The sequence below is a fragment of the Nyctereutes procyonoides genome, unplaced genomic scaffold, assembly GCF_905146905.1.
Source record: "Nyctereutes procyonoides isolate TBG_1078 unplaced genomic scaffold, NYPRO_anot_genome, whole genome shotgun sequence".
Taxonomy (NCBI): Eukaryota; Metazoa; Chordata; class Mammalia; order Carnivora; family Canidae; genus Nyctereutes; species Nyctereutes procyonoides.
In genome coordinates, this window is record NW_026575146.1 from 35355600 (window position 1) to 35375835 (window position 20236).

At 62.4% G+C, this 20236-nt stretch overlaps 2 protein-coding genes across 14 annotated transcripts in view; one reads left to right on the forward strand and one right to left on the reverse strand.

Annotated features, from left to right (window-relative positions):
• Window positions 1–4361: 4361 nt before the first annotated feature.
• SMLR1 (small leucine rich protein 1) lies at window positions 4362–14603 on the forward strand. Of its 3 annotated transcripts, none has more exons than XR_008662445.1 (2): window positions 4362–4529; window positions 11774–13544. XR_008662445.1 is itself a non-coding variant. In XM_055309576.1 (2 exons), the coding sequence occupies exons 1-2, from the start codon at window positions 4403–4405 to the stop codon at window positions 14251–14253; spliced, it is 288 nt and encodes a 95-aa protein (XP_055165551.1). In that variant the 5' UTR covers window positions 4362–4402; the 3' UTR covers window positions 14254–14603. The 3 variants fall into 3 exon arrangements, 2 of the variants coding, with proteins under 2 accessions (XP_055165551.1, XP_055165550.1); XM_055309576.1 differs by lacking the exon at window positions 11774–13544 and adding an exon at window positions 14093–14603; XM_055309575.1 differs by lacking the exon at window positions 11774–13544 and adding an exon at window positions 5598–11651.
• Window positions 14604–15853: 1250 nt separating this feature from the next.
• The window catches only part of EPB41L2 (erythrocyte membrane protein band 4.1 like 2), a 205546-nt gene continuing 201163 nt past the window's right edge, over window positions 15854–20236 (reverse strand). For all 11 annotated transcript variants that reach the window (XM_055312067.1, XM_055312066.1, XM_055312065.1 and 8 more), the window contains one exon: window positions 15854–16764. The gene's annotated coding sequence lies outside the window, so the exon portion shown is untranslated. The remainder of the gene's footprint in view (window positions 16765–20236) is intronic.

The following is a 20236-nucleotide window of genomic DNA, read 5'->3' on the forward strand; positions in this document are numbered from 1 at the left end:
GCCTGGAATAGGACATGCGTTCTGTAACGGGCACCTCCCATCGCACACGGCCTGCTTGCTCCCCTGGAACGCTGGTTCTGAGCGACAGGGACGTGGTCTCATCCAGGGATGAGCTCATAGCCCCCAAGCCAGTGCCTCTAGGGCACACGTTAAGCCCTTAATAAATATTTGTGGCCTGTCAACAGGAATAAATGCAAAAGCCGGTCGACCTCCTCTCAAAGTCCACAAAGAATGTAGATTCCCCACGGTCTGTTCTGTGATCATCTTATTTTTTTTTTTTGTGATCATCTTATTATTATTATTATTATTATCAAAGCCCCTTATTTGAAATTCACTGCCTTTGTTTCTACTTAATTTTTCTTTTTTTTTTAAAGATTTATTTATTTATGATAGACATAGAGAGAGAGAGAGGCAGAGACACAGGAGGAGGGAGAAGCAGGCTCCATGCCGGGAGCTCGACGCGGGACTCGATCCCGGGACTCCAGGATCACGCCCTGGGCCAAAGGCAGGCACCAAACCGCTGAGCCACCCGGGGATCCCTACTAATTTTTCCTATTGTTTTTGTAGCTGGACACGATCCACGCTCCCAGGTAACAGCCAAGGGCACCTCCCGCTGATGGACTTCAGAACACCCCTTGTCCCCTGACGCGTCACTGGCATGAGTCACCCTTTACGGCTCAGGCCGACGTGTGTAGAATCCGAATCAGAGGCCTGGTGGGTTTGGTACGACCTGCAACAGTCACAATTATCCACGGAAGGCTGCAGCCCCACTCCCGGGATAACAGGTGGGGTACGAGGAGCTCCCGAAGGCATTTTATTCCCAAATATCAAAATCTGCAATCACTTGTTTCTTAGCCAATCATGTAAAGTCAACGGTGGGAGCGTTCACTGTTATGGAAATCAACCGGCAATGCCATCTCCACTGGGTTACGTTCCTCAATTTTCACGGATGTATATTTTCCCCTAATATTAATGATTTTTCCCACTACCTGGTAAAGAGCCAGGAAAAGAATTTGCTGCCATTATGGTAAGTAAGAAATTGCACTGCCTATGACATCCCACCCTGAATTCTGCTAAATCAAATAGGTTACCAGCGTCCCCACCAGCGCCATCCCTCCATAGCTGCTATGCCTCCTAAATATAACCCCAAGCAACCAGTCTGGATGGAGAGAAGAGCCCTTATAAATAAAAGGTCCCGAGCTCTGAAGGATGTTTTAATCGATTCTGATATTTAATCTTCTCGAAGTTCGCGGTGCTGTGGCATTTTTTCAAGATTTAAGAAAACCTTTAAGACCAGCAGTCGCCACAAATCAAGATCTAAAAAGCAATCGCCTTTGCAACAGCATCAAAAATATGAAACAGGAGGACATCTGACCAGAAAATGTCCAAGGCTACGACACAGAAAACTACAAAACATCGTTGTGAGAAGCTAAAGAAGATCCAGAGAAAATAGAGACACGTGGGATATCCGTGGGTCAGAAGGCTCAATATTGTTAAAATTTCAATTCTCCCCATCATATTGACCTTCTGCTCCTTTCCTTTTTTTTTTCTTTTTTTCGTCTTTTTTTATTTTTTATTTTTTTCGTCTGCTCCTTTCCAGATGCAACGCCGTCTCAGGGAAAATCCCAACGGGTCTTTCTAGAAACATTGGCATCGTGATCCTAAAATTCACACGGAAATGAGGGTGACCCGTCTTAGCCCAGACGACGCTGGAAAAGAACAATGTCGGGAGCTTAGAGTACCCAATTCAAGACCCGTTTCGAGGCTCCAGTCATCGGAACAGAGCAGCCCTGGATCAGTGGGGCAGAGTCCAGGGCGCGGCGCCCATTGGACTTCTGGTTTTGTGCAAAGGTGCACGGGTGATTCGACAAATTCTCCTGGAATAACTGAAAAAAGGAAGGTGCTCGACCCCGCATCTCTCATCACATATAAATATTAACTCAGTAGATCATGATCCTGAACATAGAAACTAAAGCCACGTAACTGCGAGAGGAAAACCCAAGAGGAAACCTGTACGACCATGGGCTGGCCAAGGATTTCAGGGGTGGGACGTGGATGGCGCAAGGCACAGGAGAGAACCGGCCGGCGACGTCATGAAGACGCGAAACCGTTGTTTTCAGAGACCTTGGTAAAGGGATGAAAAGACAGAGCTAGAATGGGGACCGGGGTCCTTGCGAGTCCTGTGGGGAAGAAACTAGACTTCTTAGGACAGCGAGTGGCACAGCCTGGAGGAGTGGGGGATGGCCTCCTGCACCTCCCACGCGCCCTGGCCGCCACCCAGAGCTAGGGGAGCCCGGGCTGGGCGCGCGGAAGCAGACAGAGCTCGGCCGACAGCTACCTGGCCGTGGAAGCCGTGACACTGATCCACACGACGGCGTGGATGAGCCCAGAGGACCTGTGTCAAAAAAGGGACAGGCTGCACGACTCCACGCGTATGAAATTGGAGGACATGCGAAGTGACACCAGAGAGAGAGCCTGGGTCAGGGACTGGCTGAGGCCCCCGGGGCACGCAGGTTCACCTGCCGAAGCCCCCAAGCCACTCACCTTACTCCGACACCCACGTCCCCGGAAAGCGTGTCATTATTTTCCCAAGATGGTATGTATTTATTCAGGAGAGACCCAGAGAGAGGCGGAGACCCAGGACCAGGGGCCCTGCGGGGGCCCGAGGTGGGACTCGATCCCAGGACCCGGGTCATGGCCTGAGCCGAGGCCTCCGGGCGTCGCATCCAGAGCCCCGTAAAGGGAAAAGTAACCTTGGAGCCCGGGCACAGGCCGCGCCGAGGACCCAGGCAGGGTGAGCTCAGAGGCAGCGTCCCCGCCTCTCGGCCCCTTCCGGGCGCCCCCTGGCCCCCGATGCCGCTGGCGTCCTGGGGGCCCCCAAGCTGCCGCCCTCCCATTGTCATGCCCCACGGCCAGGCCAGGCCCCAGGTCTGCAGCCGGCCCGAGCCTCACCACCGGCCTTCCTTCCGAGCAACGTCTCCACGGCCCAGCCCCGCCATCTGGGCTCTGCATGCCCCGTCTACACGGCCACCTCGGCCTCCACCCCGAGCCCCAGATTTCCAGGCTGCCGGGTGCATTGCCCCCACGTGACATGCCACCTGTGCCCCCCGCCGCCTGGCCTCCCCCGGGCTCGGCAAACACCCGGCACCGTGCAGGTCAGCAGTGACAACGGGGCTGGGTCTGGTCGTGGCTCCAGGCTGGTCCCTCCCCACGTGTGCTGAGGTGACTCGGGGGTCCCTGGGCCCCCACGGGGCGTGTTCCGAGCTGCCTCCCGTGGCCACTCCAAGCAAGGAATGGGCTCTGTGGAGCACCGGAGGCGTGGGACCAAGGGCCGAGCCAGGACCAGCGGCAGCTCCGGGACGTCCACCCTAGAACCTGGCCGCCGAGGCCCCGGGCCCTGTCCGCGGCCCCTTGTCTCCAGGGCTGAGCCAACCTCCCGGGTCAGAGGGCATCCCGCGGCCCCATCCAGCGTCCTGCGGCCCCCGCTCCCGGCCTGCCCTGTGTCCCGTGTCTAGGGGGCAGGCCCCCGCTCCCAGCCGCGCTCGGGGCAGACATCGTCCTATTAATGACCGTGACCTGGGTCCCTCCCGGATCAGTGTCTCCCCAGGGCTCCCACTGATGCCACCGTCACCTCACCTTGCTTGGCGCTCGCCGGGGCCAGGGCGCTGAATGGAGCAACACACAGTCTGCACGTCCCGGGTCCCCGGCTCGGGGCGTAGGGGTCACAGTGAGCACCTGTCAAGCCGAAAGAGGCCGCACGGCCGCCCCGTGGGAAGCACCCAGAGAAATGGCCACAGGGCACCAAGGGTTCGGGGGAGGAGAGCGGGCGGGGTGGGGCAGGTGACGCCGGGGCCGCCCCAAGGGCTCCTGCTGCCATCGAGTCGTCTCTGTGCCGGGACGAAGCTGTTCACCGAGGCGCCGGGCCCAGGCCCCAGGAAGCCCACACGCTTGCTGCTCCCCAACCCAGGGGGACCAGGCCCAGGCTCAGTATTAGCTACACACCTGCATGGGAAGGAAAATTCACGTTCTCCAGATCACGGGTTCACAGCTACAGGAACATGGCTACATGTAATCTCAACTCTGAAATTTAGAAAATATAGAAATTCGGCCGACGTCTGGGAATATATGAGTAGAACACATATGCCAGCGGGGTTTGCTTCGAGTCAGGTACTTCTCGTTCCAGACAAACTGGACACCACGAAATCTAGGCCCCCGCCAGTGGGCTCGTCCCGAATGGTCTGGAAGGGGCGCCTTCCAATTCCCCTACACTGTGGGCCGAGTTACAGAGTAACTTGCCAGCAGTCTGCTCAGAACCCACAGGGCTGTTGACTCAGAGCAAAGTCCACCAGATTCCACGGAGCTGTGCCGAGCGGAGGCCACAGCCAGTCCCAGCGGGGACACGATGCGCTCGGTGCCGGCGGCCTTCCTGGCCGAGCTCCCCGGCAGCCTCCTGCTCGCCGCCGTCTTCCTGCCCGTTGTCCTGCTGCTGCTCCTGCTCATCCTCTGCTTCAGGGCCCAGCTTGTGCACGGTGAGTGGGAGGCCGCGGCCGCCCCCGCCCCGCGTGACACCCTGCCCTGCACTCTCGGCTGCCGGGGCCTCCCCGCTTTTCTGCACAGCCTGCCCCATGCCGCCGAGGGTCCCTCGGGCTGGGCCTGAGCGAGTGGCGGAGGACCCCTTACTGCGGCCCCGGCCCGGCCCCTGCCCGACCTAGACCCCAGCGCCGACCCTGACCCCAGTCCTGACCCCAGCCCTGGCCCTGGCCTGGCCCTCACACCAACCTAGACCCTGACCCTGGCCCAACCTCTAACCCCGGCCCCTACCTAGACCCCCACACCTGGCCCGACCCCAGCCCCAACCTAGACCCCAGCGCCGACCCTGATCCCAGTCCTGACCCCAACCCCAGCCCTGGCCTGGGCCCCACCCCGACCTAGACCCTGACCCAACCCCTGACCCTGGCCCCGACCTAGACCCTGACTCCAGCCTGCCCCCAACCTCTGACCCCGGCCCCTGGCCCAACCCCGGCCTGACCTAGAACGTGGCACCGACCCTGAACCCGACCCCAACCCTGGCCCCCACACCTGGCCCCCACACCCGGCCCCGGCCTGGCCCTCAGCCCGACCTAGACCCTGACCCCAGCCCAACCCCTGGTCCTGGCCCCCAGCCCGACCCCAGCCCCAACCCTGGCCCCGACCTAGACCCCTGTACCCAGCCCCAGCCTAGACCCGACCTAGACTCTAGCGCCGACTCTGACCCCAGCCCCAGCCCTGGCCTGGCCCCCACCCCAACCTAGACCCTGACCTTGACCCAACCCCTGACCCTGGCCCGACCTAGACCCTGACTCCAGCCTGCCCCCAACCCCTGGCCCAACCCCAGCCCCAACCCAAAGCGTGGCTCTGACCCTGACCCCAACCCTGACCCTAGCCCCCACACCCAGCCCCAGCCTGGCCCCTCCCCGACCTAGACCCTGACCACAGCCTAACCCCTGGCCCCAGCCCAACCCGACCCCAGCCCCGACCGGACCCTGGCTCCAACCCCCACCCCCAGCCCCAGCCTGGCCCCCACCCTGACCGAGACCCCGCCCCCGCCCCGCCCCCAGGCCCACCTGTGGAGCAGCACCCAGGCCTGTGACGCGGGCCTCCGCCCCAGGGCAGCACACCCCACGGCCGTCAGAAAGGGGCTCGGGGCCGTGACACAGGCACAGACACAGGCGTGCAGGCAACGTGTGCACACGCGCACCTGTTCTCATGAAGGTGCCAAACGCTGTGCGATCAGGGCGCTTGGCGAATGTTGGGCTGAGGGCTTGGCGTTAACTCTCCGTGAGTCTTTAGTCTGAAGGAAAAACCAAACCAAACCAAACCAAAGCGAAGCACCAGGAGCTCTGAGCCAGTCAGGCCGCCGCTGAGTTCTGCTGTAAGTGAGCAACTGAAGTGTGACGCCGGGCTGAGCGTCACTTGGGTGCGTGGCAGGCACCAGATCGGCGAGCTGAAGGGTCCCCGGCAGGGCTCCTGAGGCTGGTGCTGCTGCCATGCACGGCGCCCAGGAAAGGAGCAGCGAGGCAGGCGTGAAGGTCCTTCCTCTCCCGTGGACGTGTGCCAGGTGCACGTGATGTCTCTACAGGGGCCCCGCTCCCCACGGGGGCTCCCGACCCTCAGTGAAGGCCATCACATACGACCTACGATCAAATAGAAGGACAGCTGGGGTATTTTCTTTTTTTTAATAGAGGGGAAGGGCCAAGGGAGAGAGAGGAGGAGAATCTCAAGCAGGCTGTGCGCCCAGTGTAGACCCTGGTGCAGGGCTCGATCTCACACCCTGGGGTCATGACCTGAGCCAAGATCAGGAGTTAGATGCTTAACCGACTGACCCCCCCCAGGAGCCCGGGGACACTTGTGGGAGGAGACGGGGAACACAAGGAGGCCCTGGAGGACGGGGAGCATGCCGCCGGGTAGCGGGGTTCCATCCCAACTTACCGACTCTCCCTGGCTTTCCGTCCTGTGCCTCCTCTCTGCGAGCGCCGTCCCGGAGGAGCCAGCTGTCCGTGTCGCTGTCTGGCAGCGGGCCCAGCCCTCCTCCCTGCTAGGTCGGCTTGGCCTCCACTGCTCAGCCTCCTGGCCCTTAACGGCCCCAAGCCCTGGAAGAGAAACTTGAAACGGGAGGAGAGCCTGGGGGCTCCCCGGAATGCTGGGGCAGGATGGCAGCCCCCGGCCCAGGCAGTGCTGCCGGGCCCGGCATCGAGCACCCCACGGAGCAGCAGCACCGTCCTACATCGCGGTCACAGACCGGAGCCAGCCGTCCAACCCAGGTTTCGCTTCCGGCCACCTTTCTGGGTAACTTGAGTATCTCAAAGATGCAGAAAGCGGGAAGCAAGGGAAGCAACGGGCCGAGGGAGCCGACGGCCCCAACGTGCCCTCCGCCTCCGCCATCAGCCCTTCGAGGCCAGGCCACTCAGCCGGACACCCGGTGCCGGGCCAGACGCTTCAAGAAGGATCTGACTTTACAGCCTTCCGTAGCCCTGGGCGCCATCTGGGCAAACTCCTGTGATCTGCAGAGACGGACAAGGAGGCCTCCGGGCTTCCCGCCGCTCAGGCAATGCGGCCCTGCTCAGCTGGGGGATGTGGACGCGCCACACACGGCCAAGGCCCAGGCCGACGGTCACGTCCCCTTGGGAGCCCGGGGACGGCAGCCCACCCGGCGCTGCGCCCGCACCCCAGGGCGGGGAGGGGACACCCTGTGCGGGCAGCGGGGGCGCAGTGCCAGGCCTGGGGCAGGCCCGGTGTGGACGGGTCGAGGCAGCAGGGTGCTTCCGTCTTGGCCATGTCCCTGCCCGGCACGTGCTCCGGAGAGAGCCCCGAGGCAGCGCCTAATGTGGGGGGAGGCAGGAGGCCGCCCGCACCACAGGCCAACACCTGGGGTCCCCGCCGCCGAGGCTCCCCCTGCACGTGCACGGGCCCGGAGGGGCTCCCACGTATCTAGGGCCTGCCACGCGCCAGGGAGGGGCCAGGCCCGGGGACAGGGTCCCACCAGGGCCTTTCAGAACCCAGAGAACCACCCCAGGTCTGCAAAACCCCAAAAGGCACCTGGCAAAACCGTGAGAAGCCCTTAGAGACGCGGCCCATCTCTGCTTCTGGCTGTGATCTCGGTCATGGGTCTGGGCGGCGCCTCAGGAGTGGCCTCCCCGTCCCCCAGCCTTGGGGCCCCGCGCTCCCAGCAGAGGCAGCTGCGTACCCACCGCAACGAGCAACACCCACCCCCCCGGCCACCTGCCCTCCCGGGCTCCCCTTCCCTGGCATCTCCTGAGGTCTAGGGCTGCGGCTCCAGGTGGGAGGCTGGGGGGGAGGGGGGAGGAGCTGGGAGGCATGGGGAGGAGGAGGGGCCAGCGCCACTCCACCCTGGGTGCTTCATGCACCAGGTGGCCCATGTCGGCGCCTGCAGGACAGCAGGGGAGCACCACCCGCTGGTCCACAGGAGCACTACCTGCCATGGGAGCCCCAGCTGCCGGCCCACGGGAGCACCGCCCACCAGCCCCATGGGAGGACTGCCCCCCCACGGGAGGACCGCCTGCCAGCCCCATGGGAGCACCACCCACCGGCCCCATGGGTGCACTGCCTGCAGGCTCCACAGGAGGACCTCCCACCGGCCCCACAGGAACACCGACCCCCGGCCCCATGGGAGCACCGCCCGCCAACCCATGGAAGCACTGACCCTGGCCCCACAGGAGCACCACCCCTTGGCCCATGGGAGCATCACCCACTGGCCCACAGGAGCACTGCCCGCTGGTCCCACGGGAGGAGTCCCCCCCCACAGGAGCACTGCCCACTGCCCCACGGGAGCACCACCCGCTGGCCCCATGGGAGAACTGCCCCCCACGGGAAGACCGCCCCCTGGCCCACGGGAGCACCGCCTGCCAGCCCCATGGCCAAAGCGGGTTTCCCCACTGCTTCCCTTCAGTTCGGACTAGGCCCCGGTGCGCCGGCTGTGGCAAGTGGGGTTGGAGTGCTGGTCCCTGTGGGCACCGGCCAGGGGCAGCTCCCGGGAAGCCTGCCCTGCATGGCTCTCAAAAACCTCCTACTCACACCACAGGCTGCTGATCTTTCCCTCTTCTCCCAAAGGGAACTGTGCATCCTTTTCATGGGTAACTCCTGCCTATACGTTTTCCAGGGTTAGCAGGCAACCTTAGCCTGAACATACTTTCATTTTTATGTAGGTCTCTTCCCTTTGTTTTCCAAATTTTCCTTTAAAGAAAAAGATCTTTAAGAATATTTTAAAAAGGCTGTTCTTTCTGTAGCTGTTTTCCTAAGTGTAAGTAGTTATATCATTTCTATACTTTTAGGGGAATTGAGAGCACTTGGCCCCAAATAAGATATCACCAGTTCGTATCTTTATTTAGCTGTTCCCACTTAAAAACCGTAGGCAGATGGTCAAGTGTCACGTCATGAATCTTCCAACTAGGGTCACGGCAAATGTAATTGTTCCTATTTTGTTCCTGTAAAGAAAAGGACATTGAGAGATTAAGCGGGGTGTTCACAGAATCCCAGAGTCCTACATTCTGGAGCAGAAAACCAGCTCGCCCGCCCCATACGTCCTAGTCCATCCACCGAAGAGGCATTTTAGGATGTGATGGACGGTATTGTGATCGCTCACCACTGATCCCCACATTCGGAGGTAATGGTGCCCGCGGAGCTAATTAGTTTGTAGACCCCAACGTTCTCACAAAGGAAGAAAGGAAATTCTCTAGCGTCATGCGCTCTCCGTCCCTTGCCTTGAGGAGTGGCTTTGGAGGCAGCTCGGAAGCCTGAACCTCCCATCAGCGAAGCCTTCATCACCCACTGCCATGGACATTTCCTACCTTGTGGAGCAGAGGCTTGGATGATCTCCCCAAGTCCTGTGATTCCTAAACCTCTACCTACAGTGCGATACTTGCCCCCCAAATACCTTCACCCTGACCAAGCACAGAATGCTCTCTAAATAACCAACAGTGCCCAAATAATCATTATTTTCTTAAAAACAAGTCTATTGAATGCCTGCAAGTTTCCGTATGGGGTTAGACCCAAAATAAGGCCCAGTAAGTGATTGCAGTCTGGCCCTCAGTGACGTTCACGTTCCAGAACAAACATCTCAAGCGCTGAAAATGCGCGGGCGCCCAGACAGCTTTCACTGACCTTCATATGTGTGTCCCAGTGGTCCGCGATCGAGAGGGGGAAAGAACAAGTCCAGACGACGTAAGGGTTAGTGGAGAGCTCGGACTGTGGAACCAAACCAAACGGGGTTTGACTTCCAGATGTCGCCACGGCCACCCGACCTCCTGAGGTCGTTTCTTCGTCTCTAAAATCAGGTCGTAGCAGGAAATAGCCATCTGGTTGGTGTGGCGGTTGAGTGAGGCGCTACGCACAAGGTTCTCAAGAGCGCCTACCACAAAACTACCGTGATCACTACTCCTGCAGCTTACAACCCCCTAGAAGCTGTGTTTTGGCACAAGCGTAGCTATGATTAAAAATCACCCTTGTAAGAATTAACTAAGCTGCCCAAATCGCTCACCTGGAGAGTGGGAGAGACCAGAACGGAACTGGGCGGGCGGGCGCCGGAGCTAGGCTTGTCCGCTACCATGCAGACTGCACGTGCGCAGGCACCTGCTGCAGGGGTGCACCCACCGACACGGAGGGGGCCGGGGGAGAACTTTAAGCAAGGCAAGGAGCTGATGAAAGCTCGGAGCGGCTTTGCTCTCCTCACGGGACAGCTTACGAGTGACGGGGACTCCTTAGCGCCAAGGCTTCGCCCTGAGTCCCAGAGGCCACATCCCTTCACCTGGGGCCTCAAGAGGGAGACATCCATCGCCTATGGAGGGGGCTCAAGGACAAACTCCGTGTTCTCAAGGCCACCTGGTGTCACCTGCCTGGGGCCTCCCGGTGTGCTCCCTGAGCCAGGGGAGCCAAAAGGGGCGGGGGGGGGGGCGCTGCGCTTGGTGGGCTCCCCCTGGGGCTCTCCATGCTGGTTCTCGCTCCCTGACTCCTGTCCGTCAGTCTCGCTGCCCAGGTCGACCATTCTCAGTTCTGCGATGTGTGTCCCGGTTCCTCTGTCACAGCACCGATCGTGTGGTCAGTCTTCGGGGTTACGGGGGAGAGGGACCCATCCCCTCTGGATGAGACTGTGGCCTAGCGGGGCCCCTCGAGAGACGCCTTGGTGCCAGCAGTGGTCCCAGGAAGGGGGTGGGCAGCGGGGCCCAGTGTGGCCAGGTGGGCGCGGCACCTGCAGGCTGGGCACAGCCTGAAGCTTCCAGAGTGCAGAGAACTGGTGTCACCTGCCTCAGCATGTGCGGCCCTGAGTAAGACAAGCGAGGGCAACAGCCACAGGACACCACTGCGAGAATGAGGCGCGTGAGGTGTGCACAGCGATTCCCGGTGTGGGCCCTGCCCCGTCCTCCCCACGTCCCCTGCTGCAGCTTCCGAGGCTCGGGGAACCCACGCCCGTCACACCCAGGGCCCGGGTGACTCCTCCAGGGCAGGCGCGGTGCCCAGCGGGGGACATGCCGCGTGGGCCCAATCGAGCCAAAGACCCATGAACACGCAGCCCCCGCTACAGGCTCCTGGTCTCGGATCTGGATGACCCAGTAACTGCGGTTCTGGAAAGAAGATTCTGAGGAGGAGAAGCAGGCCCGGGGCCAGGCGGGCGAGAAGGCGGGGGTATTTGCTGCCATTCAGGGAAGACCCGGGGGACCCGCGGGGACCTCAGGGGACATTGCATGGCCGCCAGGGGGGTGACACTGGAGCTGCAGAGGCAAGCGGGAGGCCGCAGGTCGCGGGGGGTGGTGACAGCCGGAGTAAGGGGCTCGGGCCGGGCCACCGAAGGGAGCTGCATGGGAAGGCGCCACTGTCCCTGGCCCGGGGCCACCGGGAGCTCGCGGGGTCGGGCAGGTGCGCAGGCGATGAAGGTCGCAACCGTCAGTTCAGTGAAGGACGAGAGGCAGCAGGGGGAGGGCAGCGCCAGCCGATGGCCCCACACAGGTTTGGGGGGCCTGTGTCCCCCTTCACACCCCTGCCTTGGCCTACGACCTGCTTTATCGATGCCAACCCAGTGGGGCCTTAGGGACGCTGATCGTGGGATCAGAACTCACTGAGCTCGCACCTGTCAGGATGACGTGTCCGCCACCGTCGGGAGCATTCATTCACATTCCCGTGGGGGGCGGTGGGGGGTCGGGGGGGACCCCGCAGCGGGGAGGTGGGGGACCCTGCAGCTGGGGAGGTGGGGGGACCCCGCGCTAATGGCCGATTGTCCTTCCAGTGGAAGAGGAGCAGTGGCTGTGGGCGCGCCGCCAGCGGAGACGCAGGTCCCGGTACCGGGGGGCGCCCAGACAGCGCCCGGGGGGCTGACCTCGTCGGGGCGGTGCGCTTCTACCGCCAGACAGCGACGACTATGAAATAAGGTGACCAGCAGCGGCGACAGCGCGACAGAAGCCCAGGCGGCTGCCTCGGAACCGCTGTGCCAAGTGGCCGCCCCCAGCGGCTGGGAGCCCGGGCGCAGGTGCTCATCGCAGTGCAGGTGCTCATCCTGGTGCAGGCGCTGGTCCCGGGGCAGGTTCTCACCTTGGTGCAGGTGCTCATCGCAGCACAGGTGCTCGTCTCAGCGTAGATGCTCCTTGCAGCGCAGGTGCTCACCTCGGTGCAGGTCCTCATCCCAGCGCAGGTGCTCATCGCAGCACAGGTGCTCGTCTCAGCGTAGATGCTCCTTGCAGCACAGGTGCTCACCTCGGTGCAGATGCTCATCCCGGCGCAGGTGCTCATGGCGGCGCTGGGAGTCAGGCTTTCCTGGCCGAGCCCCGCGGACTGGACGCCCCGCGCGCTGTGACTTCTGCAGGGCCTAGTGTCGTCTGGGGGACGCGGTTTTTAAGTGACATCGCTGAGGATCCCCTCCTGTGGCCCCGAGAGAGCACAGGTGGCGCTAATGCCAGAGTGACGAGGCCCCAGGTCCCCGCGCCCGCTCAGAGGGCATCCTTCGGTCTCGGGGTCCCCTCCCTGCTGCCCTCACCCATCAGCACTCTGGTGACAGCGCAAGACGAGCGTGCGGGTCCCAAGGTGCGGGTCACGGTGTGGGTGCGTGGCCATGGGGTCCGGGGACAGCGGCTCCAGGACGATGCTCGCCTTGGCCGCGCAGACCGACCGGTCAGCGGCTATTTCCAAACGTGGAAGAACGCCCACGCTTCGGCACGAGCTCTCTTCCCCGTGGGAGGGCGCCCAAGGGCTCGAGGATGACCGGTCGCCAGCACTGAGCTCCGAGCAGGGGTGAGGGAGTAGGGGCTGCCCCGCTCCGGGACCACAGCAGGTGCTCCCCGTGCCCCCCAGGACCCCAGCAGGTGCTCCGTACCCCCTCCAGGACCACAGCAGGTCTGGCTGTGTCCCCGGCTTCACTTGGGAACGTCCCGAGCTGTTAGCGGCACCGAGTGAACAGGGGACGCGGGTTAGAGACGCAGCACGGCAAGGATCAGAGCCAGAGCGCGGCCCTGGACCCGCCCCCCCCCCACCCCCGCTCCTGGCGCTTCTCGGCACCGGGCGCTGATGCTGAGCCTCCGGGTGCACTGGGTGCGTCGCGTGAGACCCGACCCCTTGGAGACAGTCCCTCCAGGTCTCTCTACATCTGATCACGAGGGGCCTCCCCGCAGGGCTTCCAGGCCTCTGCTGGCGCCACGGGGGGGGGGGCGGCGCCCCACCGGCCCTGGGGGGCTCCTTGCCCCTCGACACCCACGGACAGTGCGGGCCGAGGCTGGGCCGCCAGGGGCGGATGCACGACGCGGCTGCGGGGACCCGGCCACGCACTGGAGGCAGCGCCCGGGGTGGTGTCGCGCCCACCGGCACCTCCAGGGACTCGGGCGCAGGCGGTGCTGTGAGCGGAGGGGCCTCCCGGGGGACCAAGCCCCGCTCCCCGGTGCTGAAGGCGCTACGCTCTGTCCCCGGCCCGCGAGGGAGCGCCACCCGCAGCCGCACCTGCACAGGGTCACCGCAGCTCGCGGCAGCTGGGGGCGGCTGGGGGGAGCTCGGGGGAGCTGGGAGCGGCTGAGGGCGGCTGCGGGCAGCTCGGGGGAGCTTGGGGCAGCTCGGGGGAGCTGGGGGCGGATGGGGGCAGCTGGGGGGAGCTGGGAGCGGCTGGGGGCGGCTAAGGGCAGCTCGGGGGAGCTCGGGGCAGCTGGGGGGCAGCTGGAGGCAGCTCAAGGGAGCTCGGGGGGGGGCAGTTCGGGGAGCTCGAGAGCAGCTCGGGGCAGCTCAAGGGAGCTCGGGGGTAGCTAGGGTAGCTGGGGGAGCTCAGGACAGCTCGGGGAGCTCCGGGAGCTCAGGGGCAGCTAGGGGGAGCTCGGGGAAGCTCAGGGGCAGCTCAGGGGCAGCTCAGGGGCAGCTCGGGGCGTGCTGGCTGTACCCCCGTCCCTGCGTCCCCTTAGGGACCCCTTCCGCCCCGGGGCTCCCAGGCCTCTCCCGGGCCCAGAGGCTCTCAGGGTGGCTCCTACCCCTACTTTGCAAGAACTCCTGTCCCAACTCTTTCCCCAACACGAGACCTTGGGTAAAATCGCGCTCCTTAGGTTGCCTTTTTTTTCCGTGAAAATTCACCGAACAGTAACTGTTGTTACGAGTGACGTAAAGCTGTCCGTGCTGACCTGGCACGTCGGTCGGCAGCCGCGCTGGGACCCCGGCCCCGAGAAACGAGAGATGCGCGGGCAGGACGCGACCCCTGGGTGTCCTGCTGCGCCCCGAACAGGCGGACTCACCTGGATTTAACCTGACCAGTTAACAGCCGCGAGCGTTTTATAGAATTCAGTAGCAACTAAAGAATGAAGGACAAATGCACACGGTCCGACACCAAGAACAGCTTTACTCTGGAGTCTTAGGTTCTCGCGCAACACGGTGTCTGCTGTCATTCGAGTTCTCGACCATTGAACCTGGGCGCCCGGCGGGCTCAGCGGTTAGCGCCGCCTTGGGCCCAGGGCGTGACCCCGGGTCCCGAGATCGAGTCCCACGTCGGGCTCCCCGCAGGGAGCAGCTCCTGCCTTTGCCTGTGTCTCTGCCTCTGTGTCTCTCATGAGTAAATAAATACAATCTTTAAATAATAATAAAAATAAAAACACGTTCTGGAAATTAACTTTCTGAGTTGCTTAGCAGCAGGAGGTCTGGATCACTGCGAGGCTCTTGCTTCCCCCCCCCCCCCCCGCCCGCCCGCCCATCAGAAGGGACCCGTGGGTTCATCAGAACCTACGCAGCGCGTGAGTGACAAACACAAAACACACATTCGAAACGTTTTATTTATAATCGGCACCAGGCAGATTAGGAATTCAAGAATTCTTTCCGCTGTTGTTTCGATCATTCAAACCCACGTCCCCAAACCCCGGTCACTAAGGGCAGAGGCTCTTCCCTTCCATCCGGATGATGAGCTTTCTGGGAACCTGATGGGGGCTCAGCCGCGACGTCCACGCGGGGCCGCCGGACGCCCAGCATCTGCGCCTGCGCGGGGGGGCCCTGGGGAGGGGGACAGAGGGGAGGGGCCGTGGGGGAGGGGGGAGATGGGGAAGGGCTGGAGTCCCGCGGGGGAGGGGGCAGGGGCAGAGGGTGGGCCGTGGGGGAGGGGGCGGTGGCAGAAGGGGCCCGTGGGGGCGGTGGGGGAGGGAGACGGAGGGGAGGGTCCGTGGGGGAGGGGGGCGGAGGGGGAGATGGGGAGTGGCCGGGGGCCCGTGGGGGGTGAGCAGAGGGCGGAGGGGGACAGAGGGGAGGGGCCGTGGAGGAGGGGGCGCCGTGGGCGGGGCACAGTCGGCCGCCAGGTGGAGCCGGTCCCGTGACCGGCGGGCGCGCTCCGAGGGCAACCGCGCATGCGCGGGGCCATGAGGCCACCGGCTCCGCCCCCTCCGCCTCCGCGCGCCTGCGCAGTCCGTGTTCTCGCGGCTGCTTCCGGCCGCCGTGAGGTGCGGGCCGGGCCGCGAGGACTTGCCGCTTCCGCCCGCGCCTGGGTCGAGCTGCCGGCCGCGCGCGCTCGGGAGGGCGGCGGAACCACGTGCCCTGTGCCCCGGGCCCGGGAGGCCGTTAGGGGCGCAGCCGCCCTCCGGCCGGTGCCTCCTCAGGAACAGCAGAGCCGCCGCCCGGGCCTGAGGGCCGCTCCCGGGGTCACAGGGCCTCCGGGACGCGGCGGAGGCCCCGCGCTGACAGGGCGTCGTCGGGGGCGGCCCGAGGGGACGCCCCGGCAGCGACTGGGCTGAAGCCGCCAGCCCGTGGGCAACCTGTGGGGGCGGCGGCGGCCGCAGGCTGAGGACGGCCCCGCCCCCGGCCCCTCCCGCCACGGCCCCGCCCCCCGCCGGGCCCCGGGAGCGCCCACAGAGGAGAAGCGACAGGCTGCGGGAACACAGAGCCTTTATTTCACGGCCGCATCACAGCGGGGCGCTCGGAGTACAGGGGAGGCTGCCAGGACGCGAGGCGGGCACCGGCCCGCACGGCCCGCACGGCGGTGGGAGCGAAGGAGAGCGCGCCGCCCCCATGGCCGCCGCCCCCGCTCGGCCTCCGCAGCCCTCCGTCCGCCACGGCCCGCCCCGCCCGGGCCCCGCGCCTGCTCTTACGGGGCCGCCGCACCGCGCACGCGGCCCGCACCAAGCGCCCGGCGCCGGACGCCCGGAAACCTCGTGCCTGGCCGCAAGCACGACGTGGCGCCTCCTCCCGCAGGGCTCGGCCCTCGCCGCAGGTGCCACGGCTCCGCAGTGGAGGCGCCCGAGAGCCTCAGACGCTAGAGGACCTTCCGGATGCACGGACCGCTCCTGAGCGGCAGCGACGTTTCCTCGGCGGCGTGGCCGCTGCGCTCCGAAGACTCCGCTGTTTACCGTGCGAAGTCGAGGGGAAGCGTCCGAAGGTGGGAAAGCCAGCATCGGGATTAGTCAGAGCACCTGTTCAGGTGAACAGCACCTCACCAGCCGGGCTGGCTTTGTTCACCGTCATCGATCAAAATGAGTGACAAAAAGCAGGTAGTTGTACACAAAGTAAACGGGAAACAAAAACAAAACTCCCTAGTTAAAAAAAAGAATCAAGAATGTTTAGAAGTGGTTATAAAACAAAATAATGTATTAAAATGCGGGGGAACAGGATAGACCAGGGCTGTTAGGTAAGGTTTGGTTGTCGGCATTTTAATTCTTCAGGCTCCTGGTCGGGTTACCGGCGTAGCACGGACTGGCGGCAGTAGGGGGGCGGCGCGGACACCTGCGAGGGCCGAAGCTCCTCAGGTTTGCAAAGTCGAGTGTTGTTTAAAAGATGGGTTCTCTAGGAGGAAAAAAGAGAGAAAGGACTTAAATATTCCAAAGACACAGGCTTGGAGGAAAAAACCCACATAAGTACTGTCCCACACAATTCCCAGTCGGACCACCGACCGTCACCGTGCCTGGTCCCACAGCGGGGCCACTCCCGGAGGCCAGCACGACGGCCCGCCCGGTGCCCTGCGAGCAGACCGGCCCAGGAGCTGCCACGCACGGGTGACCCCAACCTGCACGGTCCCCGAGGGGAAACCGAGGTCGGCTTTTTAAAGCTCGATGCAAGGAAGGAGGAGAAACCAAGCCCGTTCGAGCTCCCTGACATGAGCGGCAAAGGTGCCTCAGGTGAGGAGAGAGGGGACACAGACTTTGTGGACGGGGAATCGCCCACGGGGCACAGGAGGTCAGGGGAAGTGTCAGGACCTCTCTGATACCACACCGAGCAGCACACGCTTGGTCTAGCAGCCCGGGGAGGCCGCACACAGCCCAGAGAGGTTGTACACAACCACACACGGCCCCGGGAGGCTGCACAAGGGCCCAGGGAGATCGTACACGGCCGCACACGTCCCAGAGAGGCTGCACACAGCCCGGGGAGGCTGGCGCAGAGGGCAAGCGAACCCGACGGGGACGGGCTCTGTGAGCTTAAAGCAAAGTGAGACATGAGCCCAAGAAACCCTCAGTCGGAGGAAGGGAGGGACTAAAATGGGAGCAGACCAGGGGGCAGACAGGAAAGTAAGGGTGATGTGCTGTCCCCGAAGGAGAAACAGGTTTTGGGAAGGTGACTTTTCACTTCTTAGTTGAGCTGGTCAGACTCTTGGTGGGTGGTGGTCACCCAGCGAGCAGTGCAGTGCTCCTCAAGCTCCTTCCCAGAGACACCGGCCCTGAAGTCGACTGGAACAGACATAATTAAGTCTTGTTTCCTAGGAAAACCCGCCAGCACGGAGACTTCTCTCACTTGCTGTTAGCCTCCTCTCAGATGGGTCTCCTGCCCGTTAGGTGCTTGAGGCTGTTTCACTGCTGGTTCCAGGCCGGGGGTAGGGGGCAGCGGGACAGAATCAGTGGAGCAAACCCAAAGTCCTGTTTTAGGTTAGTGATTATGAACAGACCCCTGGGGGTGGTGATTGGCACCGATGAAAGATCAGTCACTATCACTGACTTGGGGACCTTGCTGGGACCTCAGTCACAGGATCGCCCCCTGCTCTGGGTGAGTGGCTCTGTTCTCCTTGCTCAGTGAACACCCGTTGTTCTTGGAACACACCCGCCCCCGCAGCCCAGCTTCTATTAGGAAGGAACCTCCCACATCGGCAGTGCCTGCAAAGCCGCAGAAGACGAGGCTTCCGATCCCATTCTCCACGTCCCTGGACACCATGGCACAGTATTTCACGAACCGGCTTTCACCAAAATTAAAACTTCAATTTAGAAAACAAAGCTAAAATTAAACTTGTAAACAGGAACCACGAGTACGTAAGAGTTGAATGAGAAGTCTTGATTTCAAAGAGCTTCAACATTTATTGAACTACATGTGGAGAAAGATGTAGTTGCCCACGTAAACCCGAAGGTCATTTGCTTTCCTGTATTCACAGACCACTAAAAGGTAAAATAAAGCACCTCCCTTTGCCGAGAGTAAGGATCACAAACGACAACCTGCACATATGCTCGCACTGCACACCGCTGCGGAGTGAAGGTCGCATCACTGAGATTTTTAGCAGCAGGCACATTTTCCCGTCGTTCCTCAAGCAGCAGTGAATCACGTGCAGCTGAGTGGCGGGCAGCGTGTCAGGACAGCCCGGTGGGCCCTCCCCGCTGATGCAGACGTGGGCACTCGTGGGCCGTCTGTGACAGGCGCACCAGCCAACCTCTGCTGCTTCCAGTTCCTGCCTTTACTGAGGTTCTGAGCCCGGGGGGGGGGGGCATAGGCCGCAACCCCCAAGGCCACTGCTGCACGCTCATCACACATTCACACTTTTCTTGTTCTGCCCACATGTATCCATGAGAAAGAAGGGGAAAAAAACGCTTCACGTTTGGTTTTTGTTGTTTTTCACATTTTGGGCCTAATGACTCTGTCACCCACTCCGATCCCACGGAAGACAGAGCTCCTCACACAAACACCACGCACGGACGCACTCCTTCCCCAGGGGCGTTCTGTGCTGTGTTCACAGCAGCCCAGACACCCTGTCCGGACCGACCATGCGCCTGACTCCCGGCTCCTTCCTTTTGGCGACTTCGTGACGTCCGCCTGGAGTCTGGGGAGGGTGGCGGCGGGGAAGCGCCAGGTTGCCCGGCAGGGGCTGGAGTCCTGGCCCAGGAAGCAAAGCGTCGCCAGCCCTCGAGGGGGCCAGGCCAAGGGCGACGCTGACCCCCGGCCTTGTCCGAGCCCGCGGCCCACAGCCCAAGTCCTCGCAGCCACCGCCCGCCTGCCTACATCACCTCCGTCGTAGCGCACGCTCTCAGGACACTCGGATTTCCTGGGTGAGCCCGGGGCCAGCGGGCAGCCGGTCAGATTCAAGCACGGGATGCCAGGGCTCCAGGGACCGCGCTGGCAACAGGTGAGCTCCAGGCTGCGGCTCTGCTCCACAACCCACGCGCTCAGCTGCCACGTGCGCTCGCAAAACCAGGCCACCCAGCCGCGCCGAATTCTGCCAGGTGCTGCAGCCCCTACCCAGACGGGAGGCTCGATAAAAATGTAAAAATGCGGTTTTTATCAAAAATAATTAAAAGGATGCAAGAAACCATAACATTTGTTTTCAGAGTAAGATTCAGTTACCATAGGGCGACAGTATAGCCAGAGACCTTAAATATATGAATAAAGATATTTATGTGAGGAATCCAACTATTTCCTAATAAAATAAGAACTAGGTGCCAACTGTTTGGTTTTAAATACAAAGGTTTACGGGCTTCAGTTGTTTCTCATGCTAAACTTTCTTTGCTGGGTTTCCCATTTGCAGATTTGATTTTCATTTTTTAATCCACTTCCATTGTAAGAAAGAAGTCCTGGTGCCAAAAGTGCGAGTAGGATATGTTTCTATTTGGGGGGTGTGCCCGCGGAGTGCAGACGGGACACCAAATCCAGCGTCTTCCTTTCTGGCCGGAGACAGCACGTATCCGAGGAGGCCGGGGAAACGGCTTTGCGTCTCCGTTTGCCGGGCCGTGTTACTGCCATCCAGGCGCCCGGGCTCCTTGGCCCTCGCGTGGCCTGCAGGCCCATCTCCCAGGGGGCGCACCCCGCCCACCCGCTGCTTCTGCTCCCTAACACGCACGCAGGCACCATTTCACCTCGAAGACTGAAGTCCGTTCAGAGGTTGCTGGGGTCACATCCATTCAGTTGTTTCACTTTCAGGAGTCCATTTGAGATGTTCACCCCAAGTTTCTGTTTGAGAAAGGAAAAGCCTACCTTTCCCACAGCCGCAGTTCCCTCTCCCCAGGGAAGGCCCGTCGCGGCCTCCACCCCGTCACCCGTCAAGGCCCTCACTGGCCTTCGGGAGAGG